Here is a 27,265-nt window from a genome sequence, read left to right as displayed (position 1 = left end):
AACTTATCCTGCACCATATTTACAAAAGGAAAATTTAGTAAATGGTCTCAAATCAAATTGCTATTCAAATCAGTTTCTTTTCTCTTATATAAAAAGCTGAATATAGAGTTAGAATAACTCTCTTCAGTAATGGGACAAATGTTTTTGGAACACCAGTGCTTGTGTATTCCTCATTGAATGTAGCCAATTCTAAGGATGTCAAATATTTAGTGTTCACTTTGTTTAAGAAAACATAACTTCAATATCAGAGCTTCTTTTAACTGATACTGAAGATCAAATTTCTTTTAGTGTATAGTATGAAGAAGCATGCTAAGCAGAAACTCTCCACAGAGCTATATCCTCAGCCCCAAGGATAATTTTTCTATCATGGAAATATTAGTGTGCCATTCATAGCATGTACTTGTACTGTCTTCTGGAGGTAAGCACAGACTCTAGGCCAAGACCAGGAGCAGTTGAAGTATTTCTTTGTGGTCCTTCATAGAGAGAAATGCATGAAGCCTTCTTACCTTACCCACTGAAGAATACACTACACAATGTTAATGAAGTTGCCCTTTATTAACAAAAACACATAGCATTCGGTATATTCCCCATGGAGAGTGTAAACCATGGTAATAAATATACCAAGAGATATTTCCTGAGCTGGGAGACTGAAGACCATGAGAGTAGACTTCACATCAACACAATCTGTAAGTGTTGGCTTATTCCTTGGGTTTATGAGAAGCAACTGTGATTGCTAAACAGTAAATTAAACAGTATAGCAGGGCTCTCAAGATTATTCTAGAGTCTCTGTCAGGGCAGAGGAGTTAAGGTAAAATATTTGCTCTTGCTATCAATTCTCAATACAATACAACATGATTTATACATATATTCAGTTTGAAATGAACAAAAGTTTACAAATCACTACTGGTAACTTAAAAATAAACTCTAAGTGGATTTTCTTTTTGGCAGCACAGTCTGAACTTTGCAATATTTCAGAAACTCCAGGTACATTACAGTCTTCTGAGAAAGGACCAGTACTTCAGAATTCCTGGGGTGGCTGTGGAGAAAGAACACTTCTGGCAACAAAAATTAAAACATTTCAAAACTTACAGAAATACATATAGTTGTTCATAAATGCACATGTAGATTTAAGTATTCATTCTAATATTCCAAACATGTTTTTTTCTCATTATTTTTTGCAGTGTTGGAGATGGAACCTGGAACTTTGTGTATGTTAAGCAAATAGTTTACTACTGTTGGCCCCTCTAAATAATTCTTTAGCTAGCATATTTCAATTTCTTTTTGGATTAAGGGAAATGTACTTTATAAGAAAACTGTTTTTGCTGAAGATCAATAATTTTAAGGCCACATTTCTCTTTCTTGTTCATCATTTATACAGGGCCTTACACTTATGCAGAGTTGGTAACTGCATTTTCTCTGGTCTTCTAAGGAGTGTGCCTTTGATGCCCTCTTTGTGTGGGAAAATTGCTTTTCACTCAGGAGCTCTTTGAGTGGTAGAATTCAGAGAAACCAGGTTACAACATCTTTTCACAGAGAAGTTGAGAATATTTTTTTTCATGGGGTGCTCTGTGCTTAAGAAATTTAAATTATTATAAAGGACTGGACCACTGAAATGTGCACAGCATCTCAGAATGTCTACTACTCCAAATTGCAAACCAGATGCTCTGATGGCTGAATTGTAGATTTTTACCCACCAGAACGCACTATGTATGGGAGCCCAATCAGAAACTAAATAGTTCAATGATAATGACTTTTCCCCTTGAGCTTTAATAAAAGTTATGACCAAATATTATCAGCCATGAGGCAGAGTTGACCAGCACAATAACAAACCCTACCTTTCAAAAACAATGAGGTAGCTGAGATCAAAGAACAAATCCATAGCATACATCGAAGAGGAGCTTAGTACATGGTCAGGCATTTTAGAATGTAACTGCTACAGTGTTTAATCAATGTTCTCCCACCCCACCCCATATTCCTACAGGTACATGCAAACCTCAAGAAGAAGCCCTGCCAAGTGAGAATAACAAGAGGCTGGGGCAGGGACTGGGTGGGGTGCATGAAACTGGATAGAGGAGCCAGGATGGACCCTCTGGTTCAGGCCAATTTTGGCTGAAGTTCTCCTGCTCATCATGGAATTCAAACACAGTTGAGACAGACATTGAGTAGAACTCAGGGACATGCTGGGTTGAAAAGAGGCCTGGATTGAGGCTGCAGGAAGTCCAAGGCCTGTGCACTTAATGCTAAGCCTAAGGGAATGCTTAGAATATCTTCTCCTGTCCAATACTCACAGCCTCCCAGGGAACCTGGAAACACTCCCCTTTTAGGAAGGGCCTCAGGCCTCCTTTCCCTACAGATTACCCTCCTTCTCTAAAAGGCCACTGCTTTCAGCTATTCCTGCCCCTGAGTTCTTCTCACTGTCTGCTCACAGGTATAACTGCTACTTGGCAAGAAGCTTTCCAGAAGTGAAATTCAAATGCCTTCCATGAGGAGTTAAATAAAACAGGTGGTCACACCAATCTTGGCAGCATGGATTTTATGACTTCCAACAAAATAAATCTACTCTCTCACAATAAAACAGGTGGTCACACCAATCTTGGCAGCATGGATTTTATGACTTCCAACAAAATAAATCTACTCTCTCACAATGTACCCATGAGTCTATTTTTTTACATGTTCATACATGCTAACCATAGTTGCCCAAACATGCATATGCATGTGTTCACATGCAGACACACTCTCTCTCTCTCTCTCTCTCACACACACACACACACACACACACACACACAAACTCACTCACGGTGGCGTATAGCTTCCCAGTAATATCCCAGGCGTAGCAAGCTCAGGTGAGGCCATCAGGGTAAACATGGACAGAGTGAAGGGGTCTGATGGAGGATTTAGTCAGGTCACGGGGGAAGGAGCCCTGAGCATTCCATCTCCCTTTGCCATCTTTGGAGGCAGCAGCCAGCAAACCAGCACACCAGCACATGGCTCTTAGGTAGCACGGAAGACCAGCAGTAGGCAGGAAGGCAGACACCAGATCCCTCTGTGTTAGGTCTCTGTTGTGTAATTATTGTAGGCCATAGAAGGCAGGGTGGAAAAGCTGCTCCACCTCCTGGCACCAGGCTGGGATTCCATATGCCCTTGCTCTTTATATTTACCCAGAATATTTTTGGCTTCTTCTGCATCCCGCAAAGGGCTCTCCCCATATTCTTCTTTCAACCACTGCCGATACTGCAGAAGTTGGAAACAAATCCAAAATGTTATACACATATATATTCACCTATATTCAGTAATAATATACCTATATTCAGTTAATTGTAGAGATGTTGCCACACATGGAAATTAAAGAGCAATGGGTGATGCCAACTCTGTGTATACCTAGTCAGTATCAAGCTTAGAGAAATACATGCTCTTTCAGGGCTTTGGCCCAAGGACATAAAATAAGCCCCCAAAATGCACCTGTCTGGCAGCTTTGGAGTAGTCACAGTCTAATACTAAGGGTTCCTTCCATGACAGATGCCAGAAAATGTGTCCATGTGTCATCTATGGCAACCAGGATTGATTAGAGGAGTCTGGGAGGAAGCATGAAGAAACCTTCTACAATTTAAAATAGTTTTACAAAGATAATAAACTTGTCTTCCTCCAAGTATAAAATTTTGGGTTACATTATTAAGGTTTTATCAGACTAGGTTTAAATGAACTCAAAGCAAAACAAAAAGATAAAAAAGTAGAAAGTAAGCCAAATCAACAAAATGGTACTTTGCATAAAGGGAGAGGGACAAGTAGATCTGGAGTACTAGGCAAAAGGAAAATGGCAAAAGGTAAGATCTTGTGGCTATAGTTGGGGCACACAGGTGTGGTGGCAATTCCTTTCAAGATATAGGTGGGTATTCTTAGACTCAATGTCCTCTATGAGTCTTTTCTTTCCCAAACACCAAGATTTTGAAGAACTGAGGCCATGACCAACGAGCAGCTTCCAGCACAGAAAGGCCACTGAGGACTGCTTACCTGTTGTACTTCACACTTCTCAAACTCCTCGAGCTGCCTCTGGAAGCCCAGGTTGGGGTTGGCACAGGACCTCCCTGCACGCACAGTATGTAGGGCATCCTCCCAGCCAAAATCAGTGACAACCATAATGTATGCAATCACCAGCGTCACACTCCTGGAGACTCCAGCCAGGCTGCAGAACCAAGACAGCCATGTACAAAGACAGTTTTGACACTAGTTTTCCCACTTCATTTGGGGAAGGGAACTTGGAGGATATCATTTTAGAGTTTTCCTGCCTTGCATTATGTGGGGGCAAAGGCAAGCACTTACCAAGAAATCACTCAGAAACACAACATTTCCCTTTACTTGAGATGACAGGATCTCAGGCAACTTTTAGGTATTTTAGCTTCATTTTTCTTTCATTTTATACAGAGTGGGTCTAGACACTTCTGCTTTCTGACTTTACATTGCCCCTGAGCCCTTCTGAGAAGATTCCATGTCTTAGACAATAACTGAATTACACTCATGAGATGTGAGGCTTTCAAGATAGATGCAACAACAGTCTCATTCATATCCTAACACATTTAAAGAGTCTCTTAGCTACTTTGTATGATGGCTACACCTATAATTTTTAAGTCCATGAGAAATCTTAGCAGTCCTTGCCAAATCTTATTTGTATGTGGGGTGTGGTAATGGAGGTGTGTGTGTTTCTGTGTGTGTGTGTGTTTCAACATAATAGTGGAGAGCAGCAGAGCAGGCCTACTGCATGAGCCCTGAGACCTGGGGTCTGGGTGATGCATGCAGAATAATAACCGTTAGTTATCTCTATCATGCTGAATAAGGAGACCAGTTTTAAATGCATATGCAAATTAAGAAAAGTCACAGAAAGGCTGTGGCTCTTCACACATGGATTGTTCTAGCAATGGTTTAAGATGAGGAAGTTCAGTAAACGTATCATTTTTCGAGAAGCCTTATCTTCAGATATATACAACTGTATGAGAGATGAATTCTGATAATGATGATAATAAATAAAAACCTTACTTGCAGTATTGGCTCTTCATCAGGGCTTTTTATGAGAAACCCCAAGAGAGTTTTCAAAAATACATCCCCCTGTAGGCTGAAGCCCTGGACATGCGAATTCACCAGGGACCTGGAAAAACCAGGGGTTAGAATTGTAGAGCTCCTTCCATTTCAACTGTCTTTGCCTGTATCACCAAGAAACTTTAAACCCAATCTAAATGAAGGCTGAAAACCTACATTTGTATTTACATTTCTCACTCTTTTATACTGTGAAATGTAAGAAAACAAACTACTTTCAAAGTCATATAAATTTGCAGAACACTTCTCTTAAAGGTATTGAGATATCTCATAGCCAAGCTTTCCTAACTGGCTTCTCTGGCAGAGCTACCCCCAGTCTGAGCAGCAGCATCCCAGCTTTGTTGCAGGGATGGCTTCTTTGGGGGAGTCAAGAGAGAATTATATTTTCAGTTAATAAATGATACACCACATTGAAGAGGAGAATGACCAGACCACAGATCTAGAACATTGACTACTAATTCCCTAGGCAAATTAGCCAACCTATTAGTATGATTACTAGCTGTAATACAAATGAGAACTTATGTGCTGTGTTCACCATTCACCATACAAAAAGCAAGAGTTTTAGATTATCCCTGGATTAACTATGACTTTTCACTGTGTGTGTGTGTGTGTGTGTGTGTGTGTGTGTGTGTCGTTTGTCCACAGGTATCCACTGGATATGAGTTTCAGCATTCATTTGCAGATAGCAAAATTCACATATGCTCAAGTAAGTCCTTATACAAAACAGCATAGTATTTGATATGCCGATGACATATGATACCTATACTTATTTGATGTACCTATGATACTCTAGATTACTTATAATACTGAATACAATGTGTATGTTAATTCTAAGAATCTTTGTAGAGTGAGTCAAAACAAAAAAGGCAAGAATAAAGAAAACCTCAATCTGAAGTGTCCAAGAAATGTTTATTTTGGTTACAGTAATGCCTTGCTAAACACCCACAATTGCAATCTAAACTTTCTAGAAAGGGGGGGGGGAGCTTTGAAAACCACTGAGGTTGGCATGCTATTCAGATGAAATGTTAAGAGACAAGCCAGCAAAGGACAGCATCTGTTGTCCTACCTTCCAGATATCCTAGAAGTGAGTGAAGGAAAAAAAACAAAATAAAAGCAAAACAACTAAGTTTCTTTCAACAACAATGCTCCCTCCTACCCTGAAAAAAAAAAGACTAACACATAGCAGGGCACAGGTTGAATGTATATTTGAGATTCAGAGTTCAGAGAAAATGAGTAAGAGATATAATAATGAACCACCATATAGAAAGACACTGATGGAATTCAAGCTGACCACAACATGCTAAGGTATCCAACAAAAGACATACGTACCAGTGCACAAGACAGCCCTCGCCTTGGAGCCGGCATTCATGAATAAATTTAATACTTTCTTTGAAATGTCTTGTTCTAGCACAGGAAGAAAAACAAAAAAGTGTCATCCTTTATTCAACAAACAACAAAAAGAGAAATTTACCTAAGGTTTCTAAGGTCACAAAAGTCCCATCCCTTCAATGTTCAGTCACTCTGTCTGTCTGGAATTGCCTCAGCCTTGATCTTGGTCACAAGCATGCTGAAGTTTGGTAAGATCTCCAATTATCCAGAATTTTTTGTAACTTCTCTGCAAGCCATCCCTGAAGCATATGGTTCTCTCTATGTAGAAAATGGTGGTTCCTACCCTTGTTCAGTGTGATCAATAGCACATACTGGGACCCTCATACCAGCTGTGAACGTTGCATAGCCAGTGACCCCATGAAGTTCTTATTGTGTGTGCTTGCTTCCTGAGTTTACTTCTGACTAACTGAAAAGCCTACAAGCATTTTTCCACAATCATCTCCCTGGACTCTGTAGGTCTTCTCTGCATGCCACTAGAGAACAATGGAAATTTCAGCTCCAATCCCTGTTCTGCTACTAAGTATGGCCTAAGAAGGGCAACTCAGAAAGTAGGAATAATACCTTCTAGGCTATCTGAGGCCAATATGCTTTGCAAACTCTGAAGTCCTGAATATGACACGAATGCCATGTGATCCTTTCTCTTCTTTAGATCCTTTGTTTTGGGGGGCCACCCCTTTCTCCGGTCATTTCTTCAGCCCATAGCTATCTAGAGAAAGCCTACCTATAAAACCTTACTTGCACCCATAGGCTGCTCCTTATGGAGCTATTTTTCAGAGACCAAGTTCACATGCCTGGTCACTTGAGAACAGACCTAAGAAGGATTGAAGCTCTACTTTGTTTAATTCCTAGGCAGCTATATGCCCCATACCAATTGGACAGAATTCTGGAGTGGTTTGTGAATTAAATGTGGGGACTGAGGGGATACAAGACTTGCTTCTTTCATAAACTGTACCTACAGATGGCCTCTAAGGCTTAAAAATACCAAATGCTGTCATACACTAAATTCATTTCCCTTTGAACACTGATTGAATACTGGCCATTTATGAGAGATTCAGATATGTTTCAAGGCAATCATGTAGTTTCTGATTGCAGAGGGAATAGAAAGTGAATTAGAATGGTGGCAAAGCTCAGGTGGTAGAGCACTTGCTTAGCAAGTAGCCAATACCCTGGATTCAGACCAAGAAGCTCATGTATAGCATCAAAACTCACCCTAGAGATGGATCGTAGAAGAAAATCAATAGCTTTCCTAGAGGTGCTCAGTGAGAGTGAGATAGGGAAGAGGTGGAAGAAAAATGTGTGATACATGCATATGTAACATACACCAATATACTGTTCCAAGCACAAGTGTTGCCATGAGTAGTAGGGCCAAGCAGCCCATCCCAAGGGCTCCAGACTAATCTCCAAAGTCTCTAGCTAACAGGATACTACAGCATCAACTTCTGATAACTTTCTCAGAGGCAAACATAGAAAGTGGCTTGGAGAATTGCCCAAACACTGACTGGTAATAGTAGGCAAGAAGGCATTTATATTTAAAATGTGAATACTGAGACTTCAGAATATAAGCTCCAGGAGTGAAGCTGAATGTAAGAAAGGGTAAGGCAGGTACTGGGGAACTTGACAGGTGGAAGACTGCAGTCTGAGCAAGTCATCCATCTGAAGGCTCCAGACAGAGGGCAAGCTTGGTGCTGGTAAAGCTCCCCATCTTGCAAACAAAATCAATTGTTTGTAGTTGGCAATGAAAGTTTTTGACCTGGAAGCATTAAAACTATGGCCAGCTGCCCTAGTTTTATTAGAGGCAGCCAAGTGCCCAGGCCCTGGGAATATTCTACTTGCCTTCAGCTCTACCCTTGGCTTTCACTGGAAGGGCATGAGGATGAGTTAGATTAGGGACACCTGCCCTTCCAGATGAAGGGAAAGTGACCTGTTTTTGCCTCTAGTTTCTTGCAAGGAAGCTACAAATACCATGCCTAGGTTTGTATCAGTGCCTGTGCCACAGAGATGACTTCCCAGGAAGGAAGACCAGCAAGTTAGACAGGTCAGACTCTGGAGGAAGCCAGGGCCCTGTTGTCTGGGCCTGAGCAAATCCTTATCAAGGCTTCCTAGTAAACATCTCTTCCTGAGAACAATCAAACAAACATTCTGCTAACACTAATGATCAAATGTGCTCTACCTGATATTAAAAACTAATTTGACAATTTTAGAAATGCTGAGTCAACACATCTAGTCCAGAAGTACTACAGGCTGCTGACCTGCAATTTGTATCATGAATATGCAGGGCAGCTTGTCCTTCTGCAAGTCACTGCACACAGGAAACAAGCCAAGAGGAAGGAGCCAGGCGTAAATCCCAGGGCCATTACAGGCTATTAGGACTCTAGGATCCTGACTGACTAGCTTCAAGGGATGGCTAGAAGGATCACACTGTTGTCCTCTAGTCCTTCCACACTGAGGACCACAAGGGTGCCCAGGGGGATCCCAATTGCAGCCCCTGCATTTTACTGCTCCTAGTGAGTCTCTGTCTGGAGGATATTGGGTTTCTGAGCACAGGCAAGCAAGGAAGAATGCAGGAGTCAGAAAAGCAAAAGCAAATCTAGAATGAATGAAACTGTCAAGTGAATGAACAAAAGGGCCCCAGAATGCATGGTGAAGACCACAGAGATATAATAGTCAGCAAGCCCCTTCTAAGTTAACACAGGATTTGAAAATCTTTGAGACATGGCTAGTACTAAGGACTCATCAAATCTTACAAAGAGAACAGTTGGGTCCCTCTATTGAAGCCTCAGAGTAAGTTTTTACACATGCACATTGAATATTGCAAACCATAGGCTTGAGGAAATCAGCATCCAAGAGCCAGTTATGCCATACCTTAAAGTAAAAGGGTATATTCAGCTAGGTTATATCCAAACCCGAGGCAGTGTGTGATGAGCTCAGGAGGTGTGGGAGTCTCCATTTCTGCCATCCAAACCTTTCTGGTTCTTCCTGCTACTGGGACTGTCTATAACAAGTTAAGCTCAGGAAGACATATGGGTTGTAGCTCCTATTCACTTGGGAATAAGGACTGCAGACACCTAGGGGCCAAATTTGTGACAGGGCTATTTACTGTTCCAATCTAGGATCACTGAATAGATGGCCACAGGGAGATTGCTCAGAGCCCCTCCTATGAAACTCAATTCAGGTGAGGCTACTCAGGCTCCAGGTCAAGTCAAACACTCCTAGAAATGCCTTTTCCAAGAAAAGCTAAGAAACCAGGCTGCTTTGGTTTAGAACTGTGTTGCAGAGAGTGTGTGGGGTTATTTCCAGGGAAGCTAATGATATAAGCTCAAGCTCTGGTCATTAACTCCCTCCTCCACAATGGGAAATACCCACAGCCTGGCTTCTTCTATTGCTCAACTCCAGTTTGAAGCAGAAACACAGATCTGAAGCCATTCCACCACAAGGTGTTTCAATGAACACCAGTTCTCTGATTTTTTGCTTCCCATTTGGTTGGCAGTTAACCCTTACTTTCATACAAACAGTTGTGTTTCAGGTTTCATCTGCAGAAAATAAGGTGAGCTTATCCAGAAGGAAGTGGGAACTACAGTACATTACAAACTCTCCCTCCTCATTGACGGCAGCCAGCAATTCTCCCTCTCTTCATGAAAAACTAAGGGCCAGTGACTAGACAGGCCTTCCAGACCTGCTAGGATCTCCAGAAAGAAGGGCAAATGAATCTTCTAAACCACACCATATGATGTTAATGTGTTTTGCTTTGGTGGTCATGGGTTGTTTTGCTTTGTTTATTGCCACTACTAGAGCTTGAATTCAGGGCCTAGGTGCTGTCCTTTAGCTTTTTTGCTCCATGCTGGTGCTCTGCCACTTGATTCACAGCTACAATTCCAGCTTATTGGTGGTTAACTGAGATGAGAGCCTCATGGATTTCCTGGCTGGTTTTAAGATCCTCAGATCTCAGCTAGCACTATAGGAATAAGTCACTGGCACCTGGCTGATATTATTATTGTTATTATTATTATTATTATTGGTGCTGGTCCTGAGGCTTAAACCCAAGACCTGAGCATTGTCCCTGAACCTTGGTGCTCAAGGCTAGTACACTACCATTTGACTTATAGCTCTATTTCTAGCTTTTTGGGGTAGTTAACTGAAGGTAAGAGTCTCATGGACTTTCCTGTGCTGACTGGCTTCTAACTACAATCCTCAGATCTCAAGGTAGCTAGAATTATAGGCATGAGCCATCAGAGCCAGGCCATCCTATTAATTTTTAAAGTACTTCTTGTTCTAAAATTGTAATTTGGAGGATGTGATCCATATTCAGGGATTTGAGATACCCCTTTGCTCAGGGATCTAGATACCAGGAATGGCAGCCAGTCTCAGCCCAAAGCTAGTAGCACCAGACCAGGTTTTGTTGACAGCAAAGTCTATAGGAAAGCAAGACACAAACCCTTTTCTTCAACTGAATCCAAATGTATGTGCTTGTGACATGTGTACATGTGTAGTGTATGAAAAGTTAAAAAAATAAAACTCCAAGAAAGGAGTTTATTGTTTATTTTATTTTTTAACAAAAAGAGCAAGTTATGCTGGACACCAGCACTGGAGCTGTAGCTCAAGTGGTAGAGTGTTAGTGTGTTAGCCTTGAGCAAAAGATGCTTTGGAACAGCACCCAGGCCCTGAGTTCAAGCCCAAGGACTGACAAAACAAAACAAAGAAGATGTGATGGGGGCTTTTTCCTCCTGGGATACAATTAGTCTAGACCTCCAGGCCCTAAACTTCCTACTTTCCAGCTGGGACTCTGAAGGTGAAGGAATCTCCCACTTTTCCCAAGCAAGGAGAATGAGAAGTATTCTTCATCATATGGACAAAGAGTGTTACTCTCATTGGCACATAGCATTAAACACGAGAACTAACTCACATCTATGTCAGGGAATCACTGACACACTTTCTATTTTGCCAGATAAGGTCATTTTAGAAGCAAACTCAGAAAACCAAAATGATTGAGACAACTGAAGCAACTGTCTACCACCTAGTTCAACATCATTTCACAGAAGAAATACTCATCACCAAAAAAGGGGGGGCATAGCCTAAGAATAAAATACTTGTCATTGAACTAAGTAGGGGGGCCATCTGAAATAAATAACTACATCTTCTCTGGAATACTCTCATATTCTCTTTGACCAAGAGAGTGTCACTGTCCTCAGGAGGCATTTGGAAGCAGGACTACAACAGTCCCAAGGCTCATTTAGTTCTGATCTTGCAAAACTGTTTTTTAAAACAAAGGAAAAGGTAAAAAATAAAGAAAGGGAAGCTGAGTATGGTACTGCAAACCTGTAATTCTAGTACCTGGGGAAGCTGAGGCAGAAGAATCATGAGTTTGAATCAGCTGAGCTACATAGTGAGACCCTGTCTCAAAGCAACACAACACAACACACCATGAAACAAAAAAGAGAGAAAGGAAAAAGGAAGTTGGATGTTAGGATAATATCAGGTAAAGAAAAGATAGGCCAAAACATAGGGCAGTAGGATAAAGCAGGAAGCTTCCTGTTGTTTTAAATGTAAGTTATTTGTACTGCTAATGCTTCTCTCCCCCAAAAAACCCTCAGGAAGTTTAGAGATATGTTCAATTGAATGTCACAAAGAATCTACCATAAAGATGCAATGCTACAGGCTCTATAGCCTTTAAACACACTTTTAACTTGACAAAAAAGAAGCATTTAGTGATATTTAGCTACACAATACTAATATTAATACATACCACAAAAGAACAACAAATACAATTTAATTAAATTATTCAAGTTCAAAACATCTTAATAATCCTTGCTTGATTAGACAAATAGTATAGAAATACATTTAAAAAAACACTCACTTCCATCATCACTTAATACTAGAAAATTCCTTTGAGATAAGCATTTAAAGACAATGGGAGTGAGGTAAAAATACCTTGCTTAAAAAAGTCCAGAGAGCCAAACAATGGTGGCTTATACCACTAATCCTAGCTACTCAGGAAGCTGAGATCTGAGGACTGCTGTTCAAAGCCAGCCCAGGCAGCAAAGTCTGTGAGACTTATCTCCAATAAACTCCTCAGAAAAAGCTGGCATTGTAGCTCAAGTGGTAGAGTGCAAGGCTAGCACACAAAAGATAGGAATAGTGCCCAGGCTCTGAGTTCAAGCCCCAGAACTGGCCAAAAAAAACAGTCCAGAGAGAAAGCAAGTATGTATTTATGTATTTCCAGAAACGGTAGTTCAGTAACCTCTGCATCAGCCATTTCCAGTACACAGAATATGTGCCCTTGATACCCACTCTGAGATGCCTCTAATTATGACAACATCATGCAAAACATACCACATTGGGACTCTGGGGTTATTAGGACACTGAGAACTTGAACTTTTACATTTCCTGACTTGGCCAGGCTAGGTGGTTGGGGGAACTGAGCTAAAATTTATTTTAATGTTATCTCAAACCAGGTTTCTGCATTTTAATTTCCTGGAAAGTCAGATGGGGAGAATTGACCTTTCTGGATAGTTTATAGCAACTGACTGTCAGGTGATAGAAGTTAGTCTCAAAGGTTACAAACTTCTTGCTCAGCATAAGTAGCCAGAATTCCTGTTGGTTCAGAGGTCAACATGTAAAAATTTAGGCCATAAAGTGTTATATTTAAAATTGGGGAACATTTTTACAATTGGTACTTAAGCAGTACAGTTTCTCACAGTTTATTTTGTCATTGAATAGAGGAATTCTAGGCATGAGAAATTTAATTATAAGACCAGACTAAAGAGATACCATTGTTACGGGGTGTCGGTGGCTCACGCTTGTTATCCCAGCTACTCAGGAGGCTGAGATCTGAGGATTACAGTTCAAAGCCAGCCCAGGCATGAGACTCTTATCTCCAATTAACCACCAAAAAAAACCCATTAGTGTTGCTATGGCTCAAGCAAATAGCGCTTATCTTGAGCTGAAGAGCTCAGGGACAGCACCCAGGCCCAGATTTCAAGCCCCATGACCCACCGGAAAAAAAAAAAAAAGAGAGATACCGTTGCAAATTGGATTGCCAAGATCAAGCTTTACAAATTGACAAACGTAATTTCTCTTGCTTTATTACCAAAGCACTAAGAATATTTTTGTCCTGACCATACACATTGATTCATCCGCTGGTATAGAACGTGAAAATTCATTGTTAGCTCCCAATATTTTGTGAGCAACAAATATAGAAAATCTTAAATGAGTTATGTCATAGAGTAAAACATTCTGCCTGCCAACTTCTATCATTTGATTATAATATAAAAGCATGATATTGTGTCTTGCAAAAATACATGTGTTTGAACCTTAACTCCTTAGTACAGAGCTGAGAAGAAAGACCTGGTGGGAGATAATTAGGTGATGGGCAGAGCCTCCACGAATAAGTTAATGCCTTTCTCAGAGAAATGGGTCAGCTGCCTCAAGAGTTTGGCCCCCTTCTTTCTCTTCTGCACATGTCTTCTATCATTGCATGAAGTATCATGCACTAGATGCAGTAGCTGAACTTTCAGCATTGTATGAATTTCCCTGTTTCAGGTGCTCTGTTATAGTAACAGGAAAGGGACTAAGATGCTCATCATTAAAAAGTGCTATCCTGATGTGTGCCGGTGGCTCATGCCTGTAATCCTAGTTACTCAAGAGGCTGAGATCTGAGGATCGCGGTTCATAGCCAGCCCAGGCACGAAAAGTCCATGAGACTCTTATCTCCAATAAACCACTCAGAAAACTGGAAGTGGCTCTGTGGCTCAAGTGGTAGAGTGCTAGCCTTGAGCTGAAGAGCTCAGGGACAGCACCCAGGCCCAGAGTTCAAGCCCCACGACTGACCAAAAAAAAAATGCCATCCTTCTCAAAAGGACACTACAAAAAAGTAGGTAAAATCAAACTTACATTGTTTACTAAACTATTTCTTCTTTAATTTAATTTAATTGTAAAGGTGATATACAGAGGGGTTACAGTTACGTAAGTAAGGTAATGAGTACATTTATTTTCAAACAATGTTACCCCCTCCTTTGTTTTCTTCCTCCCCCAATCCCCTTCTCCCCAAGTAATAAGGTTCATTTCCATCATGGTGCCTAGTGAGTATCACTGTTGCACTCTTTGTTCCATAATAACCAGCAGGGGCCAGAGCCCACCCCCACACCATGTCACTGCCCCGTGGGCCAGGCCACACCCCCATCTAGGAGGGGTTGGGCTTGGGGCTACATCAATGGGAAGAACAGTTGACAGTAGGCAGCTTGGGGCAGGGCCAATGGGAGAATGGCCACTGGACTGGGGGCAGGGGCACAGCATATATATATAGTCTGTGTGCTCCAAGGAGGGGGGTATGGTATCGTAGTGGAGAAGACAAAAGAGGACAGAAGAGAGACCGGGGTAAAGAGAAAAGAGAGAGCAGTGGCAAGAGGCCTGCTGGAAGGGGAGAAGCCTTCAGAGAGGCCTGCAGGAAGGCAAGAGGCCTGGGGCATGAGCGAAGGTGAGAGGCCTGCACAGAAGGAGGAAGGGAGGAATAAAGATCAAGATTGCCTGTTTGGTTTGGAGGGTTTGCACACCAACTAATAGGAGGTTTTTGAATAAAGATCGAGGCTGTCCTAGAGCTTTGGAGGTGATGCCTGCTCTTGGTTCTGGGTAGATAGCCCAGGACAAGGCAGTCGCAGGCCCCTTTCTAGTGTAAATAAAATTCTTTTGTCACCTTTAACTGTGCTTCCATGGATGGTCTGGCTCCCAGCTCATTACAGTTCCACTGTTTCTGTAACTCCCCTTCCCCTCCCCAAATCAGATAAACACATGCAAGACAAAGCGTGCCAAAATCAGAATCAGTGACTACAAGGAATAAACAAGAGGAGAGGGTGGAGAAAAAAATAACTGCAAACATAACACTAACAACAACAATAAAAAACTCTCGTTTCCATCTCATGGAATTAATTTCAATTAGCATCATTTTATATGGGTGCATGTACATAGCTACTGGGCTATTATGAACCTCTGCTAGGACTATGCTAAGCATATACCACTTTTACAAATGAGGGAAACCATGGTTGCTATTTCTTCACAAACCAAAATACATTCTAAGTTCCAAATTCAAGAGATATTTCAAGCCATGGCCACTTATGTGCCCAGATCTTTCCTTACAAACAAGCCTGACATAATAACTGGCTTAAAAATAAAAGTTTCCACCAGGTATGGTGTAAACTGTAATCCCAGAAATTGGGGGTTGAGGCAGGGAGTAGGCTTGATGTCAGCCTGGGGTACATGAGACTGTATCTCCATGAATGAATGAGTAAATACAGTATTCTCCAAAGAGTAGTCATACATGTGCCTGTGAGCATGATTCCCAGTTTCAAAGTGCTTACCTTTTCTTTTTTTTCTTAATTTATATTTTTATTGTAAAGAGCTGTACAGAGGAGTTACTGTATTTTGATGAGTTACAGACTTGATTTCCTTTTTCAACTAAAAAGGAAGTTTTACTGCTGTAGGACTTCAGTGGAAACAGCAGCATGAGCACATTCTTTGCACTTTAGCTTTGCACATGATGCTTCTGCAAGTATCAGAACCTTTTCAACCTGAGATCCTACCCAACTGTCATCCAGATGCAAGAAAAGGGCTAAAAGGCAAACCAAAAAACTTTCATTGACTGCTACATATTTGAGATGGAAGACACCTAATTAAACTTTATGAGGGAGTTCTTTCCTCTGGGAGGAACTGTGTTTGGGCTGATTTTGACAGAAGATCTGAATTGACCCATGAGATGCTGAAACTCAGAAAAGAGGCTGCCATGTCCTGTCTTCGTCCTTCCATACGAACATCTTGTTCAGGTGCCCATGCTGGGGCTTCTTGAGCTGAAATAACAAACTAAAGTTCGTATTCCATGGCTCTCAAGACATAATGTATATTTTGATAGAAATACACTATTTTTGAAAGTGCCTAGAATTAACAAGTTCATATAACGTACCTCTAAAATTCTCAAGGCATATGAGAGAATTGAAGTGTAATGGGTTAAAATGACTTCAACGAATACAGATTTTTTTTTTAATTTGAGATTTTCTGACAGGTCTTTTACTGCTTACTTGTCTATAATGCAGGACCACTCAATGCTTAAGTCAGATCATTGTTATGGACAATGGAGATGGCACTTGGCTCCTAACAAAGTTGGGCAGCTCAGGGGCTGTCTGCCCAGATAGCAAACACTCAGGATGATTTACAGTTTTATTCCTGTATAGAATCAAATTGTAAATGATGCCAACAAGTTCAGTAACATGGAAGAATCTTGGTTGGAAGTAAGAGCAAAGCAACTACTCCAAAAATAGCTATCAAAACATGGGCAAAAGATTGCTGTGGTCTTCAGAGAAAGGCAGTGGCTCACTTCCTTCCGTACAGACCATGCCCTTCCAACCACTTCTGTTTCTTGACACGACTAGTAACCAGGGAAGTTCTCCAGTGCTTCTTCTCTTCCTTCAAGAATAGGCTACTACTTTGTTTTCCTAGTAAGAATTCTACTCCACCCTCCTCAATCTTAAAGATTCATGTTTCTGTGATATTCAAAAGACAGTGTAGAACAACCCTTCAATACAAGATATCAGTCCCAGTTGCCCACTTGTCTAGTCTAATTCTATACCATCTCTCCCCTCTCTGGCCATATCAATCCATCTGACTCTATCCCATTTTATCAAACAAGCAGACCTCTTAAAATTACTTCAAATCCTGTGATTTCTTTTCTCCAGCAGTAAAAACTAAATTTTGACTTATACTCCAGCATCAAAGAGGCAGGTCACTTGGGCTAGGAAACACAAGTATGCAGCCTGTACTAATGACCTGCAGGATTAGTAAGCACCATATTTGAGAGCCATGACGGATAAATTCTGACAAGGCTGCTATTCCCAATTTTCCGAACACACCAGGATACAAAACTCCTAACAAACTGCAAGAATATGTGACTGTAGGAGGGCTAGTGTGTCTTAACCTCTCTTTCCCTACCCCAAGTGTGTAGCACATACCAGTCTGAGAATCTGAAGCTGTGATGAGTGAAGTATATACATAGTAGCTAATCTACTCTTAGGCTGTCAGCCTGTAAGCAAATCCAGGCTTTAGCAAAAGTTTTCTTTACCACACAGTCTCTCTGGGCTACTCCTGGACAGTAAGGGCAAACATTATGGTTGTAACTGCCATCAGCCTCCATGGTCCTGGCCTATCCATCTCCATTCACATGATTACTGTGGTGGTTTGACAGTTCACAACTGTGCATCTCTCTTTATAGATACACAAAGGATAAGAAGACACCAAATATTTATTTAGATGTGAAGAAACAGAAAACTAGACTTTCTTCAGCTTTAAGAGTATGCTATCCTACATGGTGACTGTGAGCTGCACATGGCTACTGAGCACTGGAAATGTCTCTGGTCCAAATTGATATGACCTAGAAGTGTAACTATATACAGTATATTCCAAAGATTTAGCCTGAAAAAAACAAATGTAAGGTATCTTGTGAATTTTCTGATAGATTACATACTGTAATATTCATTTCAGATATGCTAAGTAAAGTAAGTTATTAGAATTAATGTTGTCTATTTCATTTTGTTTTCTAACATGTGGTTCCTAGAAAATTAACATTACTTTATGACTTGTATTTATAGCTCAAATTCTATTTCTATCAGATATTTCTGCTTAGGATAAAATCCAACTAACTTTTTTTTTTGGGGGGGGGGGGCATCGGTCCTGGGACTTGAACTCTGGGCCTGGGCACTGTCAGCTCTTCAGCTCAAGGGTAGTGCTCTACCACTTGAGACACAGCGCTACTTCTAGTTTTCTGAGTGGTTTATTGGAGATAAGAGTTTCACAGACTCTCTTGCCTGGGCTGGCTTTGAACTGTGGTCCTCAGATATCAGCCTCCTGAGTAGCTAGGATTATAAGTGTGAGCCACAGGCACCCGGCTCCAATTAGCTTCTTTAATGGTTTGTTTCTAGAAAAAAGATGAGCATACTAAAGGCTTGATTCCTGAAAAAGTAGACAGTGTTCTACAAGTGGGACTAGAAAATAACAACGTGCCTCTAGCCATTAGTTTGTCCAACTCCAACTTCATGGGATCATGTTTTCTTCCCTGGACCAGTGACTGGGCCGTAACACCAACGCCATAAGGGTTTCACATAATCCTTCACTAAGTTAACTTTAGACTCTTGTATTCAATATTTTCCTGTATTCAATTTTAATACCTCCAATAATACAGAGAAAAAAAAACTTACAGATTTTGAGATGGTGAGTCTGCTGCTGGAATACACAGATATTTGACTCCCTGTAGAACAGTAAAAAGACATATAAATAAAAATAGAAAGATGATACACAATCAAGCAATGTATTTAAAGGAACTATTTACTCAGGTCAAAAACTAAAAAGTAAAAAGAAGAAGTTTTTAAGTCATCTTTTGTTGCCAAGGAACTGGGGAAAATTCTTTTTAATTAAGGTTCCTGGTTCTTTTCCATGGTATATAAATATTCTTGTCTAGTTTGCAATTAGCTTGTAGTTTTAAGCAAAATCCAAAGAATGAATTGGAAACATGAAAGAGATGAGCATTTTTCAATGTCAACAAATTTTAAAACTACTATTTCCCCTACCTGTTCATATTCTACATGTCTATAAATTTCATTTAGAATCTTGAATATTCAAAAAGGAAGCACTGCTAGTCAAACCTTAAAAAATGACTGAAAACTGATGTCATATCATATCTTTCTATGTCAATTTTAGCATTACCAGAGTTACAATTCCATTAACAGGAGTTTTACAACTAGGAAACCACTTGTATTTTGTTGCTTTCTGGAATAAAGTCTGCACACGAAATAAGCCTATTTCTTTAAAAAGGATAGTCTGATTTTTTATAAGGAAAATTTCTACAAAAATCTAAAAAAGAGGTTATGTAAATTAATGCCACAAAATCTAGAACTAAATTGAAGTCTTAATGAAACTTGGTTTGTTTCTTTATGAGATGGATTGACATCATAGTTCAAAGGTCTTTATGTCAAGGAAAAATACAAAACCTTTACAAGAGAATGTTGCATTAAAAAGAATTAGATGAACCACTTTTAAATTTTTATCTGAGTATTTTTATGAGAGGGTTTCACTGTGATAATTCTATAGGTATATACAGTGTACTTGTAACATGTTTATATTTCTATCCCCTCCCCTTTTCAGTGTTTGGTGGGTTTCACCAATTACATAGAATAGTGATACAGACATATCTAAATCACTTGGAGAAGAGTTTTTTTTAATCTTTTAAATTTTACTGTAAAGTTGATATGTAGAGGGGTTACCTAAGTAAAGTAGTGATTAATTTCTTTTTTTAAAAAACTTTTTTATTGTGAAAATACTGTACAGAGAGGTTACAGTTACAAGAGCAAGGTAATGAGTACATTTCTTATCCAGCACTGTTGCCTCCTCCTTTGTTTTTCCCCTACCATCCCGTCCCACCTCCTACCCCCCCACCTCCTCCCAACCCAGCCTATATTGTAAAGTTCGTTTTTCAACATAGCGCCTTGTACATCTCACTGTTGCAATGGGTCAATCTGTAACCTTATTTAAACACTTTTTTTCCCCCTTCTCCTCCCCAAATTATACCAACATCAAATACATTGAAAATGGGTTATAGCATCGGGGAGGGACATAAAAAGCGACAAAAAAAAATCACACGGCACCTTATAAATACGTTAGAAACAATAGCAAGGAAGAAAAAATACACTTTTGTCCCTATCTTGGGGTTCATTTAGCTTAACATCATCTTATCTGGGCTTTTCTGCTTGTCCCAGACATATACTAGTTATTGCAAATAAGGAAAATGATGGGACTTATGTTTCTTTGGGCCTGGCTTACACTTGGAGAATAGTTATATAAACACTTATCTTACATTCAATCTTTTTTAACTTTTCATTAAACTCTTCCTGATAACTCCCACAACAGAATTTCTGTGCTGCATTTGCTACTACAGTCCTGGGGACAACATCTAAATCCACACTTGGATTGCCTCTTGCAATGGGAGAGGAATGTCACTTTCCAGCCACCATTGCTGCTTGGGACAGACTCAGGCCTGGGTTTCATTACTTTGACACACATTCAGGAGATAGATTAGGAACTAGTAAGAAGGAGAAAAGGTATGTAGGTGGACACTGCATGATTTGCTGGTACAGGTGGCAAGAGAGCTAGCTAAAGAGCTGATGGACCCAATGTATGATGAGTCCTGGAGACTATTTTGGAACTTCAACCTGTTTCTCCAGATTTTCTGAGCAAACTATAATCTTTTCATTATATTTTAAATCCCTTTCCTATGGAAACTAGCTCAGCTTGTAATCTATTGTGTATAAGTAAAGATTCCAGTGATACAATTCCCTTTCCATCTCCCACAATTATGAGAAATCAGGAAGAATGAAGTATTTCTTTCTGCAAAGTTTCCACATACTTTTTAGTTTCAAAATAATCAGTACTTGGGAAAAAAAAACCCAAGTAATTAAAAATAATGCAATCAATTCAGCCAAGGTTCCTTGGGGGGTATTATAAGGGTAAATTTTACCTCTGTATATCCAAATGGGAATATTTTTCCTGAGATCAAAGGGTTGAATTCAAGGATCTGCTGGTAGAAGAAAGGGAAGCCATAGATTTTCCCTGACTTGACTTTCATTTTTATTCCTGTCAACTTCATTGTTTCTAGATTCTGGGGATATGCTCTGCAAGAAATGTTGAACAGTTGTTTAGAACTCTAAAGCCCTTTCAAATACAGAAGGATATTATGTTGTAATCTTTTTTTCACAGCTGATGACTGAACTCAGGCCAGAGGACTAAACTCAGCAGTCAGGCAAGTGCTCTCCCACTGAGCTAAATCCCTAGTCATTATGCTGTAATTTAAAGGACAAGACAACTGAAAAGGAAATCCTTCTCTGAAAAGGGAAGTCATTTCAGTCCTTCCCTCCATTTAGGCCAAAGAAGTTCGTTGGTATAGATAAGGACATTGATCACTTCCTACAGCAGCCAATGACAGGACTCACTGACTTTTACTTTTGTGTTGGCAGTTGGATTGGACCCAGAAGCTTGTGAAATTCCTTCCTCATACTTCCTCCAACCTGCTTTTCAACCACACTTCCAGAGGGATAGAAGGAGTCTCTAGTCCATATCTTCTACCACTACATTCAGCAGCTCAACAAGTTCAATTAGGTGAGGACCTTGATGAAGTGGGCCCTTTAAGGGAGTATGGAAACATTTCATTTGCCTCTTACAAATGTTGAGGGATGGCTACTTTATTGAAGTGCAATCTTAAATCAAAAAGAAAGAAGAAACTGAAGAAATGAAGAGAATAGATAGAGTTAGGTTCTTCATCTATTAAGAACATTCACCATAAGTATCAGTATGTGAGTGAGGAGCACTGTGCTTCCTCAGGAAGCCCTGCATGAGGCTGTATTCCTCCTGGAAGTGTCTGATGCACAAAAGGAAAAGAATTGAGGAGGAGAATTTGTCAATCACAGAAAGAAGGTGAAGGATATTCCTTCACCATCCTCATCCTGCAACTTTTGGCTATCCGAGCCTGCCCTTCCCTTTCATAGCTGGGGTGGGCAAATGGTAACTACAGCTTCCTTTATGTGCACATTCTAAAGAGGAACAAAGTAGATCTCAATCACAAGTTTGGAGACTCTCTGATGTGCAGGCAGGACAGAAAAATAGAAAACATAAGACTATGTTATCTCAAAGATAGAACAACAATACATTTTCTTAGAATGTCCAAAGTAGGTGTTTACTAAATGTCTGCTAAGCTCTACAGACAATGAGGAAATCAGTTTCCTCACAGGTTACTCCATGTGAACAGTGCAGGGGAAGAAAATATTGTTGGACATCAATCCCTTATTTCAGTGATTCTGGTGACTACAGAAGCAGGAGAGCATCATTTTATGACATACCATGCACAGGGCATGCTGTCTACACATACTCTACTGTATCAGCCACTCCTGATGCCCCCAAACAGATTGGGAAAGACTCTATTATGATCAAAATAAGAATTATGCAAATTCAGTCAGGGAAGGAGTCAAAACTGTCAAAAAGGTTCAGCTGCTCGCTAATCAAGACATTTATTTATCGTGGCTTAGTCATTAACAACGCATAGATCTCTTCAGGCCACAGACAACAGAACTCAAGCTCCCTAAAAATGGCTTCAGATATCTGTACATGTGCATAGTTCATAACAGCTAGTTTTTAATTCAGAAACCAGCATGAAGACACTTGAGAGCTGGGTCAACTTATAAGTAAGTATCCTAGAAGCAATGACTGCAGTAGCACAAAGTTTTCATGCTATGTGGAAGAAACTGGTCTTCTAGTAAAACCTACACAAAGTTCCAGTCTCTGATGGTAAGATTTGAAGGAAAAAAACAAAAGGGGGCAGAATATACTTGGGTATATTTAAAAAAAGAACAGCAGTCTTAGAGATTACAAAAAGTTTTCCAAAATTTAGAATAATCTGAAAAATTTGTAATAAAAACACAAATACTTCTAGTAGTATAACATTTGATAGACAATATTTACTTCTTCATATTACCTCTAATATTTTACAAAAACATAAAAATTGGTTGTTTCCTAAGAAGATACTAAGTAAAACATTTAATATTTTTCATGATGTTTCAAAAAAGTGTATTATAGAAAGCCAATTAATAATAAACTCTGGATTTCTCAATTACCAAGTTATGGCTTTATAATCTACAGAATCTATTTTGTATTAATTTTTTTTTAGAAAGCTTACTTAGGGCTGGGAAGGTAGCTCAGTGGTAGAGTGATTGCCTAGCATACATGAGGCTCTGGGTTCAATTCCTCAGCACCACATAAGCAGAAAAAGCCAGGAGTGGCATTGTGGCTCAAGTGGTAGAGCACTAACCTTAAGCTGAAGAGCCGAGGGACAGCGCCCAGGCCCAGAGTTCAGGCCCCACGACTGGCCAAAAAAAAAAAAAAGCTTACTTAGTAGGAGGGCTTCATCTATTAAGACTAGATTTCTATGGGGGACAAAGAAAGAATGTCTTAGCTAATTTCTTTGCAGTACCTGTCATTTTGAATAGCCTTACATCCATAGAAGTGTAGCATTTCTATGAGGTGGGCACCAGAGGGAAGAAAAAGGGAAAGAATTTTTGAAAATGTTTCTTTCTACATTAAGGCAACTGAATATACACTAAATATTCATAATATCAAGCATCACATCAGTTAATATGAAGTAATATGGTAAAGATTAGAAAAAAAATAGAAAAAAGAAAGAAGTGAAAGAATTAAGAGGGATCTGTGAACAACAAACTTTCTAGTAGTGACATCCTCATGTTTAGGTTTTGAAAGACACAATAGTCACTACTGGAGAAGAAAGTTCTGAAAGTATTCCAGAGGCTGTAGTGGAACAAAAGTCAGAGCTGTCTCAAGTCCATATTTTCAACAGTTCTATTTATTCAGTTTTCTGTTTCAACAATTTTAGTAACCACTAAAAGTCAAGTTTTTGCCTGAAACTAAAGATTGCACTTAAAATGATACATAGGCACAAACTTGAAAAGCAGGGCTAAGACTGTGATTGCAAGACTAAGATCAAACTCTCACTTGTTTCAAGTACAATTTCTAAAACTTATTGTTTTTTTTTTTTTACTGAAACATTGCAAGGAACAGTCTTCTGAAGAACCCAGGTGACATTCTACTTTCCAAAAGAAAGACCGAGTCCTGCAGAAGGTTTTCTTCTCCTTTTCAAGAAGATTAAAAGAAAGAACTTATGGAATATAATTGGGTCCCACTGTTGGCAACAACATGAATGGACCAGAAGGACAATAGGTTGAGAGACAGAAAGACAAGTACTGCAGGTTCATATATTCAGGAGCCAAAAAAGTTGTTCCCATATAAGTAGAGAGTAGAATAATGGACAGCAGAGCTTGAGAAGGGTATGGAGAGGAGAGATGAAGATAATAGTAATAGTAACAGGGTGTAGTTGGATAGGAGAAAGAAGTTCTAATATTTTAGAGCATAATAAGATGATTATGGCTGGCAACAATTAAGTGTATTTTTCAAAATAGCTAGTAGAGAGGATTTGGACAACTCTTAATTTGAAGAAATAACAAATATTTGAGGTGATAGATAAATAATCTTGGTCATCCAAGAACCCGTCATCACACACTGTATAGATGCAAGTGAAATATCACATTCTACCTCATAGAAATGTTATTATGCATGTATTAAACAAGCGAATATAATTTCAGTCTATTCAAAACACAAGTAAGAAAGTAAGTTTCAAAAAAGTCTAGAAATCATTGCAATGGAAAAGTTACATTAGCTGCTAATGAAAATGTCATGATTAGTTCCTTTGACCTTAGAAACAGCATGGGTTAGGCCAAGGGGGGCTCATCTTACAGAAATGGCATCTTCTCTTTGATAAAGCTGCCCATTTAGGAAATGACAGAGTGGTCTGCTGAGATGGCCTCTTTCCAGTTCCCTATACATGTCTTTATTCCCACTAATCATCAAATACCCATCAAACATCTTGGAACAGAACTGATGGCCCAATCAAGAGCTAATTTTACTACAGTCCCTTCCAAAAGTTACCTTTTCTTTATCTTAAAAAAAAATAAAATTTAAAGCAAAATTTAAATCTGCATTGGCCTCAGCTGATTAGAATCCAGACCATAGCTCCTTCACAGTAATAAAAAAATAGTAAAAGCTTCTGTTGAAGATAAAAATATAGCACTTAAAAATATGGTAAAATAGTTCTAACACAAATTCATCATATTATTCTTTTGGTTTTCTTTGAGATGGGGTTCTCACTATGTTGCTCATGCTACACTGAAACTTGGCTTAAAAGATCTTCCTGCTTCCCAAGAAGTAGGGACTATATAGGTATGTACCATCATACCCAACTACTATCTTGACCTTTTTCAGGCATATGATTCTGTAGCTTTAATAACAGCCACATGGTGTACTATCATCATGACTATGCATTTCTGGAACTTTCTGACTGTCTGAAACTGGGACTCAAAACCCATTAAGCACAAATGTACCATTTCTTTGTATGCCCACAGCTTCTGACAACAAACTTTCTTCTTTCTATCTCAGTGAATCTGACTACTTCACTTTTCAATAAACCTAAAAGTAAATAAACTTGGAAAATTTAGTCTATGCTCTTGAAGGTGAGAGATCCAAGAGATTTAGATTGCTGCCTTTGGATATATGCTCCTCCACACTGTGTGAGAGCTGTCACATTCCAGAGAAGGTATCTGGAGCTTGTTATTTCACTTTTGTGTGTGGAAGCCAAAACCCTGTACCTGGACTGTATTGTTTTAATCAGTATTTCTTGTTAATTTAAGAATTTACATATAGTCCATAACATTTGTAGAAATCATGCCATATTAATGGGTAAATGTAGAAATCAAAATTCTATCTCTGGGAAGATTACATGAAGAAAAACTTACATACGCTTATGGACTAAGAACCAGAGGTCAGAAAATTATAAATAGGGATGACATTCTTGGCCACTTTTTAAAATTGTTAGTATCAGTAAAAATCTCAAAGAAATCACTGTAGAAAATCACCACTGAAAATAAGTATGGTTTCTGTCCTATGGCTACCTAATGCTACTATTCAAAACTGAATAAACATTTTTTTAAAGTACCCATTTACCACTGATTCTTTCTGTGCACTAAATTTAGGCAACACTTCTACAAATAACAACTTCCAAGAACTCTGTGGTCCTTGGCAGGGTGGGGATGGGGTGGAAAGATCAGAGTGGACAGACAAGATTTAGCCTCGGGTTTTGATTTTATGAGACAAGATGCAAATGAGAAACCTACACCTGCATGCTTCTTTCAGGTTAGTCAAAAAACAACATACATTTGACTCGTTGGATCAACAGATGAGGGCTCAAGTGCTTATTTTTGTTCAAAGTATTTCAACAAAAGACACATCGGATTTCCTTCAGCCAGCATGGGGTGGGGTATGGGAAGGCAGTGGGGGAGATCATGACAGCTCCATCTCACCACTGAAAGCCTCAACCACATTTTCGGTTCAGTGTGTGGCCTGGCTGAGTTACACACTTGTGACTCATGAAAATGGGGCTGTTTAGAAGCTGCTTCAAACCAAGGCATTCTACAGTATCATTTCAAATAGCTTAATGCTAAGTGACCACATTTTAAAATGCCCATTAATGATAGCACTAATTAGAAGTCTGTGGTCAACTCTTTAAGAGTATTGGGTAAACATCATTAAGGAAAACATTATCTCTGTAAAAGATAAATCTTTATCCTAATATAAGTGGCTAAGAATATTCTATATTGCCTCTGTATCTGAAAAAATAAAGGTCCTCCTTACAAATCTACCATTGTCTACAACCCTTCCTAACCTCTAGCTCCATGTTCTTTCTAATTCCAGCTCCCCAGTTCTAGGGACACTGGGCTACTTCCAGTCTCTCCACATGTCCTGGACTTTCTTGCCACCACTGCTACTCAGTTCTTATGCTTTCTTCTCCCTGGATACCCTTCTTCTGAGAGTTCTCCACAATGGCTTCTCAGCTGAAGCTCCCAATCCCCAGAGGAAACCCCTAGCTCTGTACTACCTCTCCTGATAACCTCAGCCTATGGCTCCAGCTCTTTCTTATAAATGACCAATGATGCTCCAGTACACAAGTATTGTAGCCTAACACAATGGGCTAAGGTTGCTTGTGAATGGCAGTCTTGCCATTAGACTCTATCCTGTTAATCATCTATCAGCTGAATCCCAAATGATTCCAGGTGAAGGCAGGAGTGCTTTTAGGATTTTAAACCTATGGCTTTCC

At 39.6% G+C, this 27,265-nt stretch overlaps 1 protein-coding gene across 2 annotated transcripts in view; it reads right to left on the bottom strand.

The window, feature by feature from the left end:
• Window positions 1-536: 536 nt before the first annotated feature.
• Window positions 537-27,265, bottom strand: part of Dusp22 (dual specificity phosphatase 22) — a 66,624-nt gene continuing 39,895 nt past the window's right edge. The window contains exons 4-8 of one of the 2 annotated variants that reach the window (XM_013016713.1): window positions 18,705-18,754; window positions 6,415-6,489; window positions 4,009-4,180; window positions 3,159-3,231; window positions 537-1,036 (exon numbers count right to left, since the gene is read on the bottom strand). In XM_013016713.1, the coding sequence (XP_012872167.1) occupies window positions 990-1,036; window positions 3,159-3,231; window positions 4,009-4,180; window positions 6,415-6,489; window positions 18,705-18,754 (417 nt within the window). In that variant the 3' untranslated portion in view covers window positions 537-989. Of the gene's footprint in view, window positions 1,037-2,584; window positions 3,232-4,008; window positions 4,181-6,414; window positions 6,490-18,704; window positions 18,755-27,265 lie in introns of those variants that run through there. The other variant, XM_013016712.1, reaches the window with a different exon arrangement.

Source organism: Dipodomys ordii, unplaced genomic scaffold (assembly GCF_000151885.1).
Source record: "Dipodomys ordii isolate 6190 unplaced genomic scaffold, Dord_2.0 Scaffold32, whole genome shotgun sequence".
NCBI lineage: Eukaryota > Metazoa > Chordata > Mammalia > Rodentia > Heteromyidae > Dipodomys > Dipodomys ordii.
Note: the sequence above shows the minus strand (reverse complement) of the source record. Positions and strands in the feature narration are given on the sequence as shown.